This window comes from Cygnus olor, chromosome 5 (genome assembly GCF_009769625.2).
Source record: "Cygnus olor isolate bCygOlo1 chromosome 5, bCygOlo1.pri.v2, whole genome shotgun sequence".
Classification (NCBI taxonomy): domain Eukaryota; kingdom Metazoa; phylum Chordata; class Aves; order Anseriformes; family Anatidae; genus Cygnus; species Cygnus olor.
In genome coordinates this window covers 41,725,467-41,739,263 of record NC_049173.1, presented here as the reverse complement: position 1 = coordinate 41,739,263, position 13,797 = coordinate 41,725,467, and the positions used below count along the sequence as shown (strand labels likewise).

The window sequence follows — 13,797 nt, the reverse complement described above, 5'->3', positions numbered from 1 at the left end:
ATCATGCAGTCTCAATTCCTGATATCAGTAACAGAGAAGTGGAACTTTAACTTTCACATACTAAAATGTAAAGAAGGATATTTCCATGCAATCCCAGATCAAAATAAGATGCATGACCTGAAACAGAACATGTAACAGTTGTATATCAAAGACCCTGTTATACTCAGAGGCATTTTTCTGGTCATTGAAGTAACGAACATATAAACTGGCTTTCAACAAAACTCGAGAACATGTAAAACACTATTTAAATTCCTTTTAACCAGAACAGCAGAAATTCTCACAAACTTGCAAGCCACACTAGCAAAAATGCTATAAGGAAAAATCCTACACCCTTCTGAATATAAAACTACTTTATTGACATCTAATATGATTTTAAGAAAACCCAGAAGAAAATTCCACTGTCTACCAGAATTTCTGGTGTTGAGACTTCACTGGGTTGTGAAAGAATATTTCAAATCATTAACCTAAGCTTTTCTCTACAGTCTATAGTTAATGATTTGATTTTATTAGGCCTTTACTGGATAAGTATCCAGTAAAAACAATATGTTTGCACTTACTTTAACTGTCATAGCATGCATACATACAGAAAAAAGTTACATGAAAAAACATCAGCAATGCAGTCTCCCCCTACAATAACTTGACAACCAGTTACAAATAGGGTCAGAATGTCCTATTACGTTTAACCATTCTACCAAACTGTTCTATGATTCTACACCTTAAGATAGTTGTTGTTCTAGTTATTGGCATATCAATAAAAGATAAAAACTACAAAGGTGGCCTTTGAGAAGTCTTAAATCATGACAGTAAGAATTTCAATAAAATCAACTAATAATCACTTCAATTTAGCCAAATATCAGGAAGAATCTGAGTACTTTGGGATTTCTTAATTTATGGTTTTCTTTTTTAAAGTGAATGATCAAATGGAAAAAAAGTAAGACAATCTGAGTGTCGTGAACATTCATTCTTCATAATTAGCTTTGCCAAGTACCAATTATCTATCCTTCTGCCTCAAGCTATATAAATGACTAAGAAAATTAAGTTAAAATCAAGGTATAATTCCTACTAAACTTCACTATTTTTAGCAGCAGAGGGGATTTTTAAAGTTCCAAACGTTCTAATTACTTTTCCCTTCTCTTTTGCAACAGTTTAGCATGCTTTTAATTGTTCCAGAAAAATTACTTATGAAGACATACTAACCAGAATTGTACTTATGAATTGTAGCTAACCAGATTAACAACAAGAAGTATTTTTAGGAATTGTTTTGTGCAAATTTAGATGGTTTAGGCTAATAAAGTTTACAGCAGAACTCTGTAAATAGCTAAACACAAAGAGTTGTGGGTTGTTAACTGTCTTGTGGACAAGAAATCAGTAAACTCTGTCACAAAACAACATACAAAAACACATTTTCAGGTCAATTATTCTCAAATTGTACTTAGCTCAATGTTTGATGCTTCTACCTCAAACCCAAAAGAGACTTACAAAATCTGGTCTTTTTATTCCTAGTTATATAATTTATCTTTTAAAAAAATTATCAACTCCACCTAGAACCATTTTCCTGCTTTGAGGACTTTGTACGTAATTAACATGGTCAGATTGTGTAAAAAAGATATGAAACCTTCAGATGGAGACATTTTTTATCATCTATGATTTTGCCACATACATTCTTCACTGTAAAAGTATCTAAATTGCATGCAATTATTTAATTTTATCATATTTACACGAGCTAATGTTTTCTTAATATTGAAGTTTCTTGCCTTTATTCTGTTTTAAAGACTCTGGCAACAATTGTGAACTACCTCCAGAAGGAATGTTTTTCATACTGGAAGTCTTTGTCAGAGGCCAATGTTCTCTGTACAACAATAAACCTTGGGTTAGGATCTAATTTCTCAAAATAACTAAGTATTTTTGATCAAGTTAATTTTACAACTAGAAAGTGATGTTGTAAAAAGTCAATAACTTTGCCCGTATTCTTTCAGTAATACCTCCAAAAGATAAGGCTCCATTTGATCCAATGTTTTTCCTAGATGCTTATCTGGATCTAAACCTGGAGAGGAAAAAAGAAAAAAAAGTGTTAAAATATGTTTTTAAAAGTACTATTATTTTTTTTTTCTTTCTTTATGTTACGTATCTCCCTAAGAAAATAATCCTACTGTATCTAAAATAAGTGTAATCCTAAAGAAAACATACTTTGTCAGAATTGTCTCATCCCCTCTGGGCAAGTCATTTCCACGTTTGTGAAGAATAAGGCCAATATCTTTTGCACTGCATGTCAATTAAAAAAGCTATCATTTTCCTCTCTTTGAAATTTCAATAACTAGTAAACATCTTGGTCCACAGTAATAAATAAATAAATAAATAAACTACACAGAAATAACCTCCCTAAGGCAGAAGTTACCTTTCTATACACATATTAAATTAAAATACCAGTTAATTTTTTGTAGTTCCTGCAAGAGAGATACATAAATTATTGGAGGGGACACAGACTGTTTTCTGTAATAAAAACTCTTCTGTGTGTGTTACCCTTAATCTGTGTGTTACTTACAGAATGCCTTTAATGTTTTACCTTTTGATGTATTACAAAATATTCCGTAAGATGTCTACATTTTGATTTATTTTCCTAGATAAAAAGTAAGCCCTTTTAGCACTTGACAATTCTAATAACTTGCCTCTCTGCATTCTTGTCTTGGCTTTTTGCCTTTATGAGTTTTGCCAGCTCATGGCTGTTACAGTGTCACTTCTCAGGAATAAAACAAATAATTGATGTTAATCAGTACTGGGATAAAAAAAGGCCAGGAAAAACTGTTTCAAGAGTAGGCATCCCAATCAGTCAGTAACCAAATTAACATCCTAGTTAGATTGGAGACTACGTGGTCAAAAGGTCTTAACATTCAAAGTAAGAAAGAAAACAATGATGACTTCTGACAATGAAGGTACACTGGAAAATTTTCAGTGATCCCATTTTCTAGCGCTCATCGCAATACTTGTCTATTTCTTCCTGCTGTAATGCTTTATATAATAACGGATATCATCAAAGAACTGCCACCAGAATGACTCCATTTAGAAGCAATTTCTGAAGCATGTACCTTGCAAAGCACTTTAGCTCATTGATGATGAAAGCTGTTACATAAATGTATGGTATACTATTATATAAAATCTTTGCTGAGTTCAAATAGCTGATATGCCTTTTAATTTTTACAGTGATGGGCTTGGTATGTTTAAATTTCTGTGAAACTAAAACAAGTTAGAGTGAATGAGATTTCAAAACATTAATAAAGTTTTTAAATATTTCATTAAATTGCATTAAAAAATCCCTTGCTATCTGGAAAAACACTTTACAAACCATTCAATAAATAAAATGAAGGGGGACAGTTTTTTCTCCATCTGTTTTTTTCTTTTGCTATTGGTTTATTGTTCTATATTAACAGAACGAAAACGTGTTGCCACATATAAGATATGGATCACTGGTGTTTGTGAAAATTAATTCAAAAATATCCTCATTTCAATAGATTTACTTTGCTCTGAAAAGCAAAAAACTTTTTTTTTCAAAACAATAAATTCCAAACTCCCCCTATTTTCCATACTGCATCATCAGACCAACGGTGCATATTTCTATCTGGTTATAGTTGTTAATCTGCCATATAATGGAGCAAAAAGGCAAATAATGGAAATGTTCAAGAAAAATGTTATTCTTGAAATATATACATATACGTATAAATATATATATTATCAGATGTGGTTATAAACACTGACTAACCCCATATGGGATATTGGTTTGTCTCATTCTTCTGATACGTACCTCATCTATGTTGGCACAAACCTTATATATATTCCATACCTCCATTCTTTGCTGTAAACTTATTTATAAAGAACTCTAAATACAGAATACAACACACAAGACACAAGAAAATACAGAAATACTGTACAGAAGAGACCTTATTAATCTAAGTTTGCGGATGAACACTTTAAAGATTTACAAAATCAACAACATATGCTCTTAATTTTGAAAAATAAATATATAAAGTAGTCAGCTACTTCTCTCAACATCTTCATTTCACAGGTACTATTTTTCTTGCTTACTATTTTTAAACTTCTTGCAATGATTCACTGTAGCTGGAGAACCTTTTCTCCACTGTGGACAGAGTTAATTTAGATCTATGCATGTTGATTTAGAAACTCAAGGTAGATTATACTCTTCAATTTACAATGACTATGAAGCACACGAAGTGTAGCTATCATGACCAGTTCATTAAAAACAGAACAGAAGCATTTGTGGTATATGCTTTGGTGAAAGCTGATCTGGTCTACAGTGAAAAATTCCAACGACTCTGGTGGTATCTTCCAATGTATGCCAGCTTAGCATTGTCCTTGATTTTAATGGGACAGGTATTAGCTAAACACACATTTTCTGTAATGAATACCATATTATATTAGTCGTTAGAAATTTAGATTAACATTCTCCATTAATATCATTACTTTTCTTATAAATTCAGTCCCTTTCCTTAATAAAGCTAATTGTTTTCCTTTAAATTTCAACTAAGGGCTCACATTAGAAACAAGTGAGAAAGGAAAGTTGACAAATCCAGACATACTAACATATTATTCTCTCACAACTTCTCTTTGATATGAAGAAAAATATGCCTACTGTTTAGCCCCCAATTAATACAAAATAATAATGAAAAAGAAGCTATTATACAAATAGTACATGAAATACAAATAAATTGCCTGTGTATGGCAAAATGGGTAAACTCTACAGTATTATCCCTACATGAAAATCTGTCAAACTACAAGGTACCCTTTCAACTTCTTAGTAGCATTCTACTTTTTGGATGGATTATCCTTCTTTTGAAAAACATAATTTCCTTTAGCTTCCAATATGTTTGTATTGTGAATGAATAGAAACCATCTTCTAAAGGCATCAAGAACCAATGCAAGCTGTAATTTGCAGAATCAGTAATCCATATCCAAATCTCAAATAATGGTATGCATGTATAGACAAAGCCATAGGTCTACTGCTACTATCATTATAATAAATTATTTTACCATATTTACAGAAAAAAAAATATAAATCTATACTTCTACTTCGCATGTTTTTCATTATATGAAGGAGTAGATTGATCCAGATTCTTAAAATGATTTAGAGTGCAAAGAATAACAATGTATGGTAAAGTATTGGTATATTCCATTTAACTACATCCTCCAGACTTCTCCTCCATGAAACTAGCTGTAAAGAAAGCTGGATGGGTAGATAAACCAACAACAAGGTCCAGGGCCTGGATGACTATGTAGAATTAAGAAATTAATTAGGAAGAGAACTGTAATTTGCAGCACTGACATCGATTTTACTTAACTTGCATGTATCAATGAGAAGCAATTACAATTCAATTAAAATATTCACTTTTATTACTTTACTGACTGACCTTGAAGTTAATGCCTGTTTTATTTAATTGCATCATCTATGAATAAATGTTAACCCTAGAATGTTATGCCCCATTATTCTCAATGTCTTTTTAGCTCCCCAACTGAATTACATCTGTCAATTTATTATGTGCTGTCACAAAAGCAAGTGGGGCTTTATTTCTTTGAGATAGACCAGTATGTGATGAAAGAAACATCTTGAAAGATTTGATAATGCTGTTTTTAACAGCACCCAGTAAAACAAATTGTGCTCTCACCTCCCTTTTATTACAAAATCAGTACACGATAGCACAAATGGTATAATCACTTCAAAGTAATGTCTAGTCCATCTGTAATTCCTGATAAATCCACTGACAGGAACAGAACTCCTTCTTACACCTATCAAGAATGGTTGCAGAACACAGCCACAAGACAAATGCTGAACAGAACCACAGCAATGTACAGATGGGGGCAGAAATTCAGGGCTTTGTTCTGTAGTGAAAGAAAAATGTATCAAAGAACATTATTAAAAGGCATTCCACTGGTGCTGTGCATTAGTGTTAAGTTACACAAGAAAACCATGAATTAAATGGTTCGCTTTCTTCACACATATTAGAGTAACAGTCTTTAACTTCGAAGGATAACTACCTGATATTACTTGTATTTATCATGACAATTAAAAAAAGAAATCGAGTTCAATTTTTCATGCCATAACATTTGGCTAACAAAAATATACATTTTAAAGCCTCAAGTTACTCAAAAAGTGTTTTTATACATGTTCATAGTTTTAAAATATTCTTGATTTTAAAGAAAGTATTTTAATACAAAAATCCTATTTTCACCTCAAGTTAGTAAAAATGTTGAGAAAATAATGATTCATTTAATTATTAGTTTTAAGAAATTGTGGTACATAATTTTTTTCTGAGTGCTACACTGAACCAATCTCTAACACTAATAGTTGGAACACACTATCAGACTGCTTTTGAAAGTAAAATCCTATACTTAAAATGTCTTTTTTTTCCTTTAAGTAAACAATATTGATTTTTATGAAGGTGGATTAAGTACTGTTTTAATGACAAAGAATCAGAGTATGTTTATAACAGAACAGGAAAAGCCTACACAAACCAAAAAGCTACTAGTTGGTAAAGCAGGTTTACTCTGCAGGAATACACAAACGTCAGATACCCTTCATATTGCAGGAATGCAACTGCCACAGAGATACTAATGCACTGTAAATATACACCTTAAATTGCCTGGAGGTAAATTATTCCTGGTATAATATTTAGCTTTTATTTCAATGAAAACTTGTGAAGGAAGTGAACTTTCTGTCTGGCAGAATAAATAACAGGTTTGTAGTTGATTCTTCATTGTAACTTTCATACATGAAAGGTTGTATAACAATGGCAAAACAGATGGAGGCCTTGAATTTCCATTTCCAAAACATCAAAAAAAAGTAAAAGCTGCAAAAGTTTCATATAAAAATGAAGGAAAGAAAATACCTACTGGTTATTAGCCCCACCTCTAAAAGATTTAAGGTGAATACACTTTAAATTTATTGTATAAAAGAGCAGAAATCACGCAATTTGATCATGTGCCTTCTATTTTATTGGGATAATTTACCCAGTGTGGATATAGTACTGGGATAGAATCTGCAAGGTTAGTGGTAAAGTTAGAAGTTAGCCCTGAAGGTTTGTTCTAGTAACCAACTGTTCCCAGTACAATTTATTAAGAATCATGGTTAATCTTCTTCCTGTTTTCTAAACTAGGTTACTCTGATGTCATCAAATTTTAGAATTCCAAGAAGTAAAAGGCTCTATAACTTTTCATACCAGGCAATGTAAATTCTATCTGTAATGTCTTGTGATTTCTTAACATCAAAGTTATTTGCATCTAGTTACATCCAGAATTCAAAGCAACTTAGCTCTACCATTTCAGTAAGAGAAACCTCAATAAGTCTTTGAACAAATTTTGTATTGTTTCATCAAATAACAGTACAATATTTTCAGATACTTGTACAACTCAGAAACATCCATAGTTTAGAAAGAGATTGTGGAAGAATTGTTTAAAAACAGTATTAAACTGTTGTTTTCAAATCCATTTTTCCTCTCATCTTTCAAAACAAGACCCTATACAGCAAATAGTTCAGCTCACTACAAATACTGCCCCAACCAACTTCCTCTCAGGAATTTCAATGGACTTCAGAGGCATTACACTTTGCCTTCATACAGCTAAAAACATATGACTTTCCCATTATAAATGTATTTTCAGAGTATTTAAATTTGGAATCCTGAAGTGTTTTGAGTAGAATTATTTTAGATCCAGTGTCTATGACATCTTTTGTTTATTAACCTATTTCATTCAAAGAGTTTGGCCACTCTAGCACCTCAGTTTGGTTAAAAATGGTGTGCTTTTTTGTCTCTGTTAGAAGATTTTGATATTTCTGTGCTTTGAACAGTAGTAGCGTGATTAAGGAATTACAATTTGATTTTGTGGCATGTGCAAGTGCTAAAGTTTGTGTCCATGTCATTACATTCATCCCCATGCAGACAAGTTATAAATCTTTAAAAAAAAGTCACAGCTCACAAATAGATCAATAGACTTCTGACAGAACAAACCAGTAGATCACCCACAAAAGGGTAAAAGTCAGAGCAGAAATAAACAATCAGAAATAAAGCAGAAATAATCTTAATAATAACAAAGCAAAAATAAACAATCTTGTCCTACAACAAGAACTCATAGGGGCCTGGAACACAAACTATCTATGGCTCTAAGTACACACATACACCTTTAAGGGTTTGAGCTTAAGCTTTGTTTCAGCATAGAAATCTGCATAGTAATTGTGCATTCAGAACTTAAATTTTACAAACCATCAAAGAGCAGCAAGTAACACTTGAGTTTTAACAAAACACCATCTCTCCCTATTGCTTTTAATTCTGTTAAGCTTATTTTTGTTTTTGACACCTTTTCCTAAGCTCATTTTATTCCACTACTTTTCAACTCGAAGTTCTGACTATTGTCCTGTCTCCTTCATTAGAACCCACACTTCCTTTTCTTTTTCACTTTAAAAGCCTAATAGTCCATTCTTAGACCCTTTCTGCCTTTCCACTATTTCTTTAGATGATCTGATCTCAAATTGCAAAGTGATCCTTCCACTCTAAAGCTGTCTCTCTTCAATTTTCTGTCTCTGACATCTCCTTAAGAATGCAATGCACTCAAAGTCAACTCTCAATTACTTTGTGTTTTCAGGCACATTCACTTTCCCACTCTTCCTTCTCACTCCTGTTATCTTTTACTACTGAAAATATCGACACTCCCCCCAGTCTTGCCAATCTCCAGCCTACAGGCTTAAGAGATGGCAAAGAAGGAATCATATTTTCTCTTATTTCTAGATCCATTCATGCAAATGGTCAGACTCATCTCTTCTTTAACATATGATTTTAAAACATTTCTTTCTACTCATGTATTAAAAGCTCTTTCTGAAACCTCATCTTACATTGTTATCAAAGTATCTGTCATTCATATACAAACATCAGGGCATATAACATTACAAATGCAAAGAATATTTTCTTTCCTTATTACTTCCAAAACTTTTCACTTAAAGTCTTTCCCTCATTAAAAAAAAAAAAAAGAAAAAAGAAAAAAGAAAAAAAGGAAAAAGGACCTGAGCTAAAATGACTCCTGTGGTTTTGTGGTTTCATAATTTCAAGCCCTTTCATTCAATGTCTGGTGAACAAACAGGTGTGGCATCTTTTTATTGTCAATAACATGAATGATGAAGGTGCAGACATATGTATTAGGGAACGTGCCTAAGGCAAAAATGCCAATACTCTAAAGGAGCAACTAAGTTTTCGAAGCATTGTTTGAAAGTTCAATGGCAGTAGCATGTCAGGAAACAAGGATTAGAAAAAGGGGGAAAAGACTGATAAGAATACGTTTCTAAAAGTGCATGCTAGGTATTAATTTCATTTGCCAAATATATAAACCAAACAGGTACAGTAATAAAAATGCATTAAAAGTTATCATATACGTATACAAGACAATAATTTAACTTTTTTCAGGAATGATTTTTCTAATAAAAGTTTAAGATTACATTATTCCTAACAGAGTTGACAGTCATTAAAAATTTTTAGATATTTGGAAAATGTTTTTTGCTGCTTTGTATATCATAATTTGAAGTGGAACACAAGTCTTTCATATTAAGTAAAAAAGACAATATCAAGAAAAAAAGGTTGTAAATACTGCCATAGATTCCATTATCAGATTTATGTTCTGATTTTGATTGAAAGTTTTGAAGTTTGATTTTTGATTGAAAGTTTGATTGAAGGTTTTTTTTTTTTTTCCCCAGCTTCTCAAGTAAACAATGTTCACTTATCCTCATAAAAACTTACTGAAGGTGAACATTCCTCTTAAAACATCAAGGAAAATATAATTGTTGAGGACAAATTACTCTTACCAGCGTAACAAAAAAAATTTCAACTATATTTACAGAAATGAAAGTTGTCACATTTCAACATGTGTAATGGCACTTAAGTTTTAGTGTCAATTTTCAACAAGATGTAGGTAGAGTTAATTATGTAAGCCAAGTAAAACTAAGTAAAACTTGATTCTCGAATTTTAGTGAAGACCATGATGTGAGGAACCCTAAGATTCCTCCCAAACCCTCCTCCTCCTTTAATTTCTACTTAAGGTATTATGCTTTGTGCTGCAGTGGAAGCTATTTGCTTCAGAACCTGGTACAATTAAGAGTAGTACATAAAGTTACCTAAAACTTGAATCTGTTATATGTATATTCTACAAGTTATTTATTGCTTTAACCCATACAATGTGTTCACAGAACAAGGATATCAAAAACACGTCTTATGGTTATGTTATATTGCACAATCTCACAGAAGCAATGGGTATTACTGGAATTTCAGATGCACATAAAGACAATAACAACTGGTTCTACTTTAGGTGTTACTGAGTAACCTCATTCTAACCTTCTGTTATTTCCACTGAAGAGAGATATATTTCAAATACGAAAGTATCATGCATCACACAGGCATCTTCTGCAGCAGGAAAGTGGCACGGAAGACAGACATTCATAAGAATTACTCTTTTTTTATTGCTTAGGTTTGCTGTTAGATCATGGAATGTTCTTCTCTCAGCATTAAAGCCTCTGAAATACACTCTAAAGGAAAGCAAGCTGATCTACATATAGATCAACAGAAGGCACATGAGGAAGGCCCACTAACAATACTTCTTTTGCATGTAAGTGAGAGCAATTGGTATTCCATCTGGAAAAGCATACTACTCTGAGATAGAAAACTCTTGCCACTGGCAAAGTTTGTGGTATTAATTTGTAATGGTGGATTTAGGGAAATGTACTAAACTAATGCTCATTTACTTGCATAATTATGTGTTTTCTACATAAAATGACAGGCTTTTACCTTGCCAATACTAGCATTGAGTTAATGGAAAACAGGACAAGGCAGGTGTACAAGTATGCCAGCGCTGATGAATGTCAAGCTCAAGTTACAGATTTGCTTCTTGCATTAACATCTGTAGGACGTACCATCTAATGTATCATCCTTCAGACTATTAAATCTGTTATTTTAAATATTTTCATTGCAGTTTAGCTTTGATTATTAATCTAAAAGGCAAAAAGTTAAACTGTACGTTAGCTTCTTTGCCACTTGATATGTTAAACAGCCTTCATACTTTAAATCCTCTTTAATAAGGCATGCAATTATTAAAGCATTACAGAATGGCCCCAGAGCACACAAGCTCCATTAAATTTGCTTACATCTAATTACATTTGCCTGAGGCAGGTGAGAAATTGACTCTGATAAGATCTTTCTTTTACCTGTAGCCAAAAATATAAAAAGGAAAAAAAAAATCTCGCAGCCATTTTCTATCTAATTGCTATCTACAAGTATTTATGGTATTCGCTTCTTAAATGAATAGCCAACAAAGGACCCTTTGTGCACTAACTGGTCCATTTTAAGCCTCTTTTTTTTTTTTTTTTTTTTTTAAGGTTGCAGAATACAAAAGAAAAGCTTATCTTGCTTCAGGGATAAGGCAATGATATCTACTTGTGAAATAGTTGCATCTATTATTTAAATCATATGTTTTCTTTAATATACTTCACCTACATTTTAAATAGTATTTACTTGTTCCATTTTGGGGCTGTTGTTTGTTTTTCCTGGTTAGTTCCCTTTAGTTATACAAATAAATGAAAACAATCTGCATTTAATGAAAAATAATTCTGATTGGAAAAAGCATGTTGCATATTCTTGCGGACATCCATTTTTTCCTTCATCAGCATAAGGAATGTAAGCTTTTTTTTTTTCCCTAAAATAGATATACTTTACCTGGTATGAAAACTTAATTCCTTTAAAAAGCATTTATTTTTTTCCAATTAAAAACAAAATAAAACAAAAGAACACAAACAAACAAACAAGTGTAATGTAGAAAAGACTCCTATGTACTTGTAACTGGCCTTCCATGAATTCAGGCAAATGCTATTAAATTATGTCACTTGTTACCTCTAAGTGAATGAGGGAACACCATATTTCTAATCATTCTAATCCCACTAATCTATAGATGCTATAGATGCTATGAGAACAATACAGCAAGGCGATCATAATCATAATGCAAAAAGTGGTCAGAAGCAATATCACCTAAAGAGAAGCAGATTTAAAAAAATAAAAAAATAAATTATTTTTTTTTAAACTCGTAGAATTCACCTAAGTGTAAATGGATTATAATTCAAGTCTTGGTCAGTATTTCAGTAGAAATAACTTTGTTATAAAGCAGTCCTTTAAAGAAGATGGACAGACATTAGGAATTTAATGTGAAAGTTGCCCAAATAAGCTAACCATCAGACTTCTAAGGTTATGCAACACTTTTTTAGACACACTGCTTTAGCCACCAAAGCCACTAACGCTATTGCATTATACTAGCCATTCTGCAGAGCAATAAGACTTCCTATAAAACTTCACTTGAACTTAACTTTCAACAATAAACAAGCTGATAATCTTTTCATTTGCTCCGTTATACAAACCTCATATTACCTACCTGATGATGAAAACACGTTAATAATCTGCTACACTAAGAAACTACATTGTAAACTTTTTTTTTTTTTTAAAGAAAATGAAAAACTATTGCTGTTTGCTATATGCTCCATGAATTCAAAGTGTTTCTACACGAAATGTTTTGGCCTCATATAATTACGTCTTCTTTGATGTTAACTTGTTATATTTCTATTAAAACTTTCATGGTTATTTTATAATATTGTCTAGTCACCAGTCTGCATCATCTATAAATGACAATACTGTGAATCACTGAATTATGTATGCATCTTCACTGCGAATCAAAACTAAAACAGAACAAAAAAATTGAAAAAGGAATTTAATAACTATGCTATGAAGAATTACTTTCCAGCTTTGTCTACTCTGAGAAAAGAATGAAATGTATACAGGCTGATTCAGACATTATGACTGTTATTCAGCCGTATGATTTTTTATTTTTTATGTTTTAATTTTCTTCACGCTCATATTAACATTTCTTATTCAGAAATATAGAACAAAGTTCCTGTTTTTCTTTATGTAGTGGATTTGCCCACTCAAGTTTTAGCAGAAAATATTACTCATATTGAATACATACCAAAAGCCGCTACTTTTATGATTATGGCTTGAACATTAGATGATATCATTTCTTTAAGCAGTATCTCCTGCTTTCGACGCCAAAGGTAAGCTAAAGGCTGAAGACTAAGCCTTCTGCATCTTAAAAACAAAATAAAAGAGGATGAAAGCCAAGCACCATACATTTACACAGCATGATTAACTTAAAGAAAATGAGCTTCTATGATTTCCTATCATTATGTAATTTTCTTCCATAATTCAATTACAATATTTAATTTATAACTTGAAATGTAGGAGTAGTAAACTCTAATATTAGTAAAGAAAAAAAAAGACAACGTAATCTTGTTCTGACTACAGTTCACTTATATAAGATGTAACACATTGATGTAAACAGATTTGCCTGGGAACTTCAGTAAAACTATGCAAAACCTTTAGGGATGCAAACCCATTAACACCTTAGGAAATGATCACTTTTTATGAACACAGCTAGGGCAAGAGTTACCACTCTGGTAACCATGGCACATGTCATTAGTACAATATGTTGAATTTGTTACACTCAAGCCTGCGATTTGGATCCATACCCAAGGAAAAGAATCATTTGGGAAAATGTATGCAGCTTGAGATACAAAATAAAAAGTTGATAATGTAAATTTAATTATGTTTTGATACATATCATACTTAGCATTTGAAATATAGCACTTGATTATCATAGTAGAGAATCACTCATTTGCACTATCAATTGTTAACTGTTCTGCAAATTGTCAAGTATCATCAGTTG

General features: G+C 31.9%; 1 protein-coding gene across 11 annotated transcripts in view; it reads right to left on the bottom strand.

The window, feature by feature from the left end:
* DPH6 (diphthamine biosynthesis 6) overlaps window positions 1-13,797 on the bottom strand; it is a 198,423-nt gene that overhangs the window by 132,997 nt on the left and 51,629 nt on the right. For all 11 annotated transcript variants that reach the window (XR_005820312.1, XR_005820314.1, XR_005820313.1 and 8 more), the window contains exons 5-6: window positions 13,042-13,160; window positions 1,983-2,044 (exon numbers count right to left, since the gene is read on the bottom strand). Coding sequence is in view for 8 of the 11 variants with exons in the window: in XM_040558782.1 (XP_040414716.1) it covers window positions 1,983-2,044; window positions 13,042-13,160 (181 nt within the window). In the remaining 3 variants the exon portion in view is untranslated. The remainder of the gene's footprint in view (window positions 1-1,982; window positions 2,045-13,041; window positions 13,161-13,797) is intronic.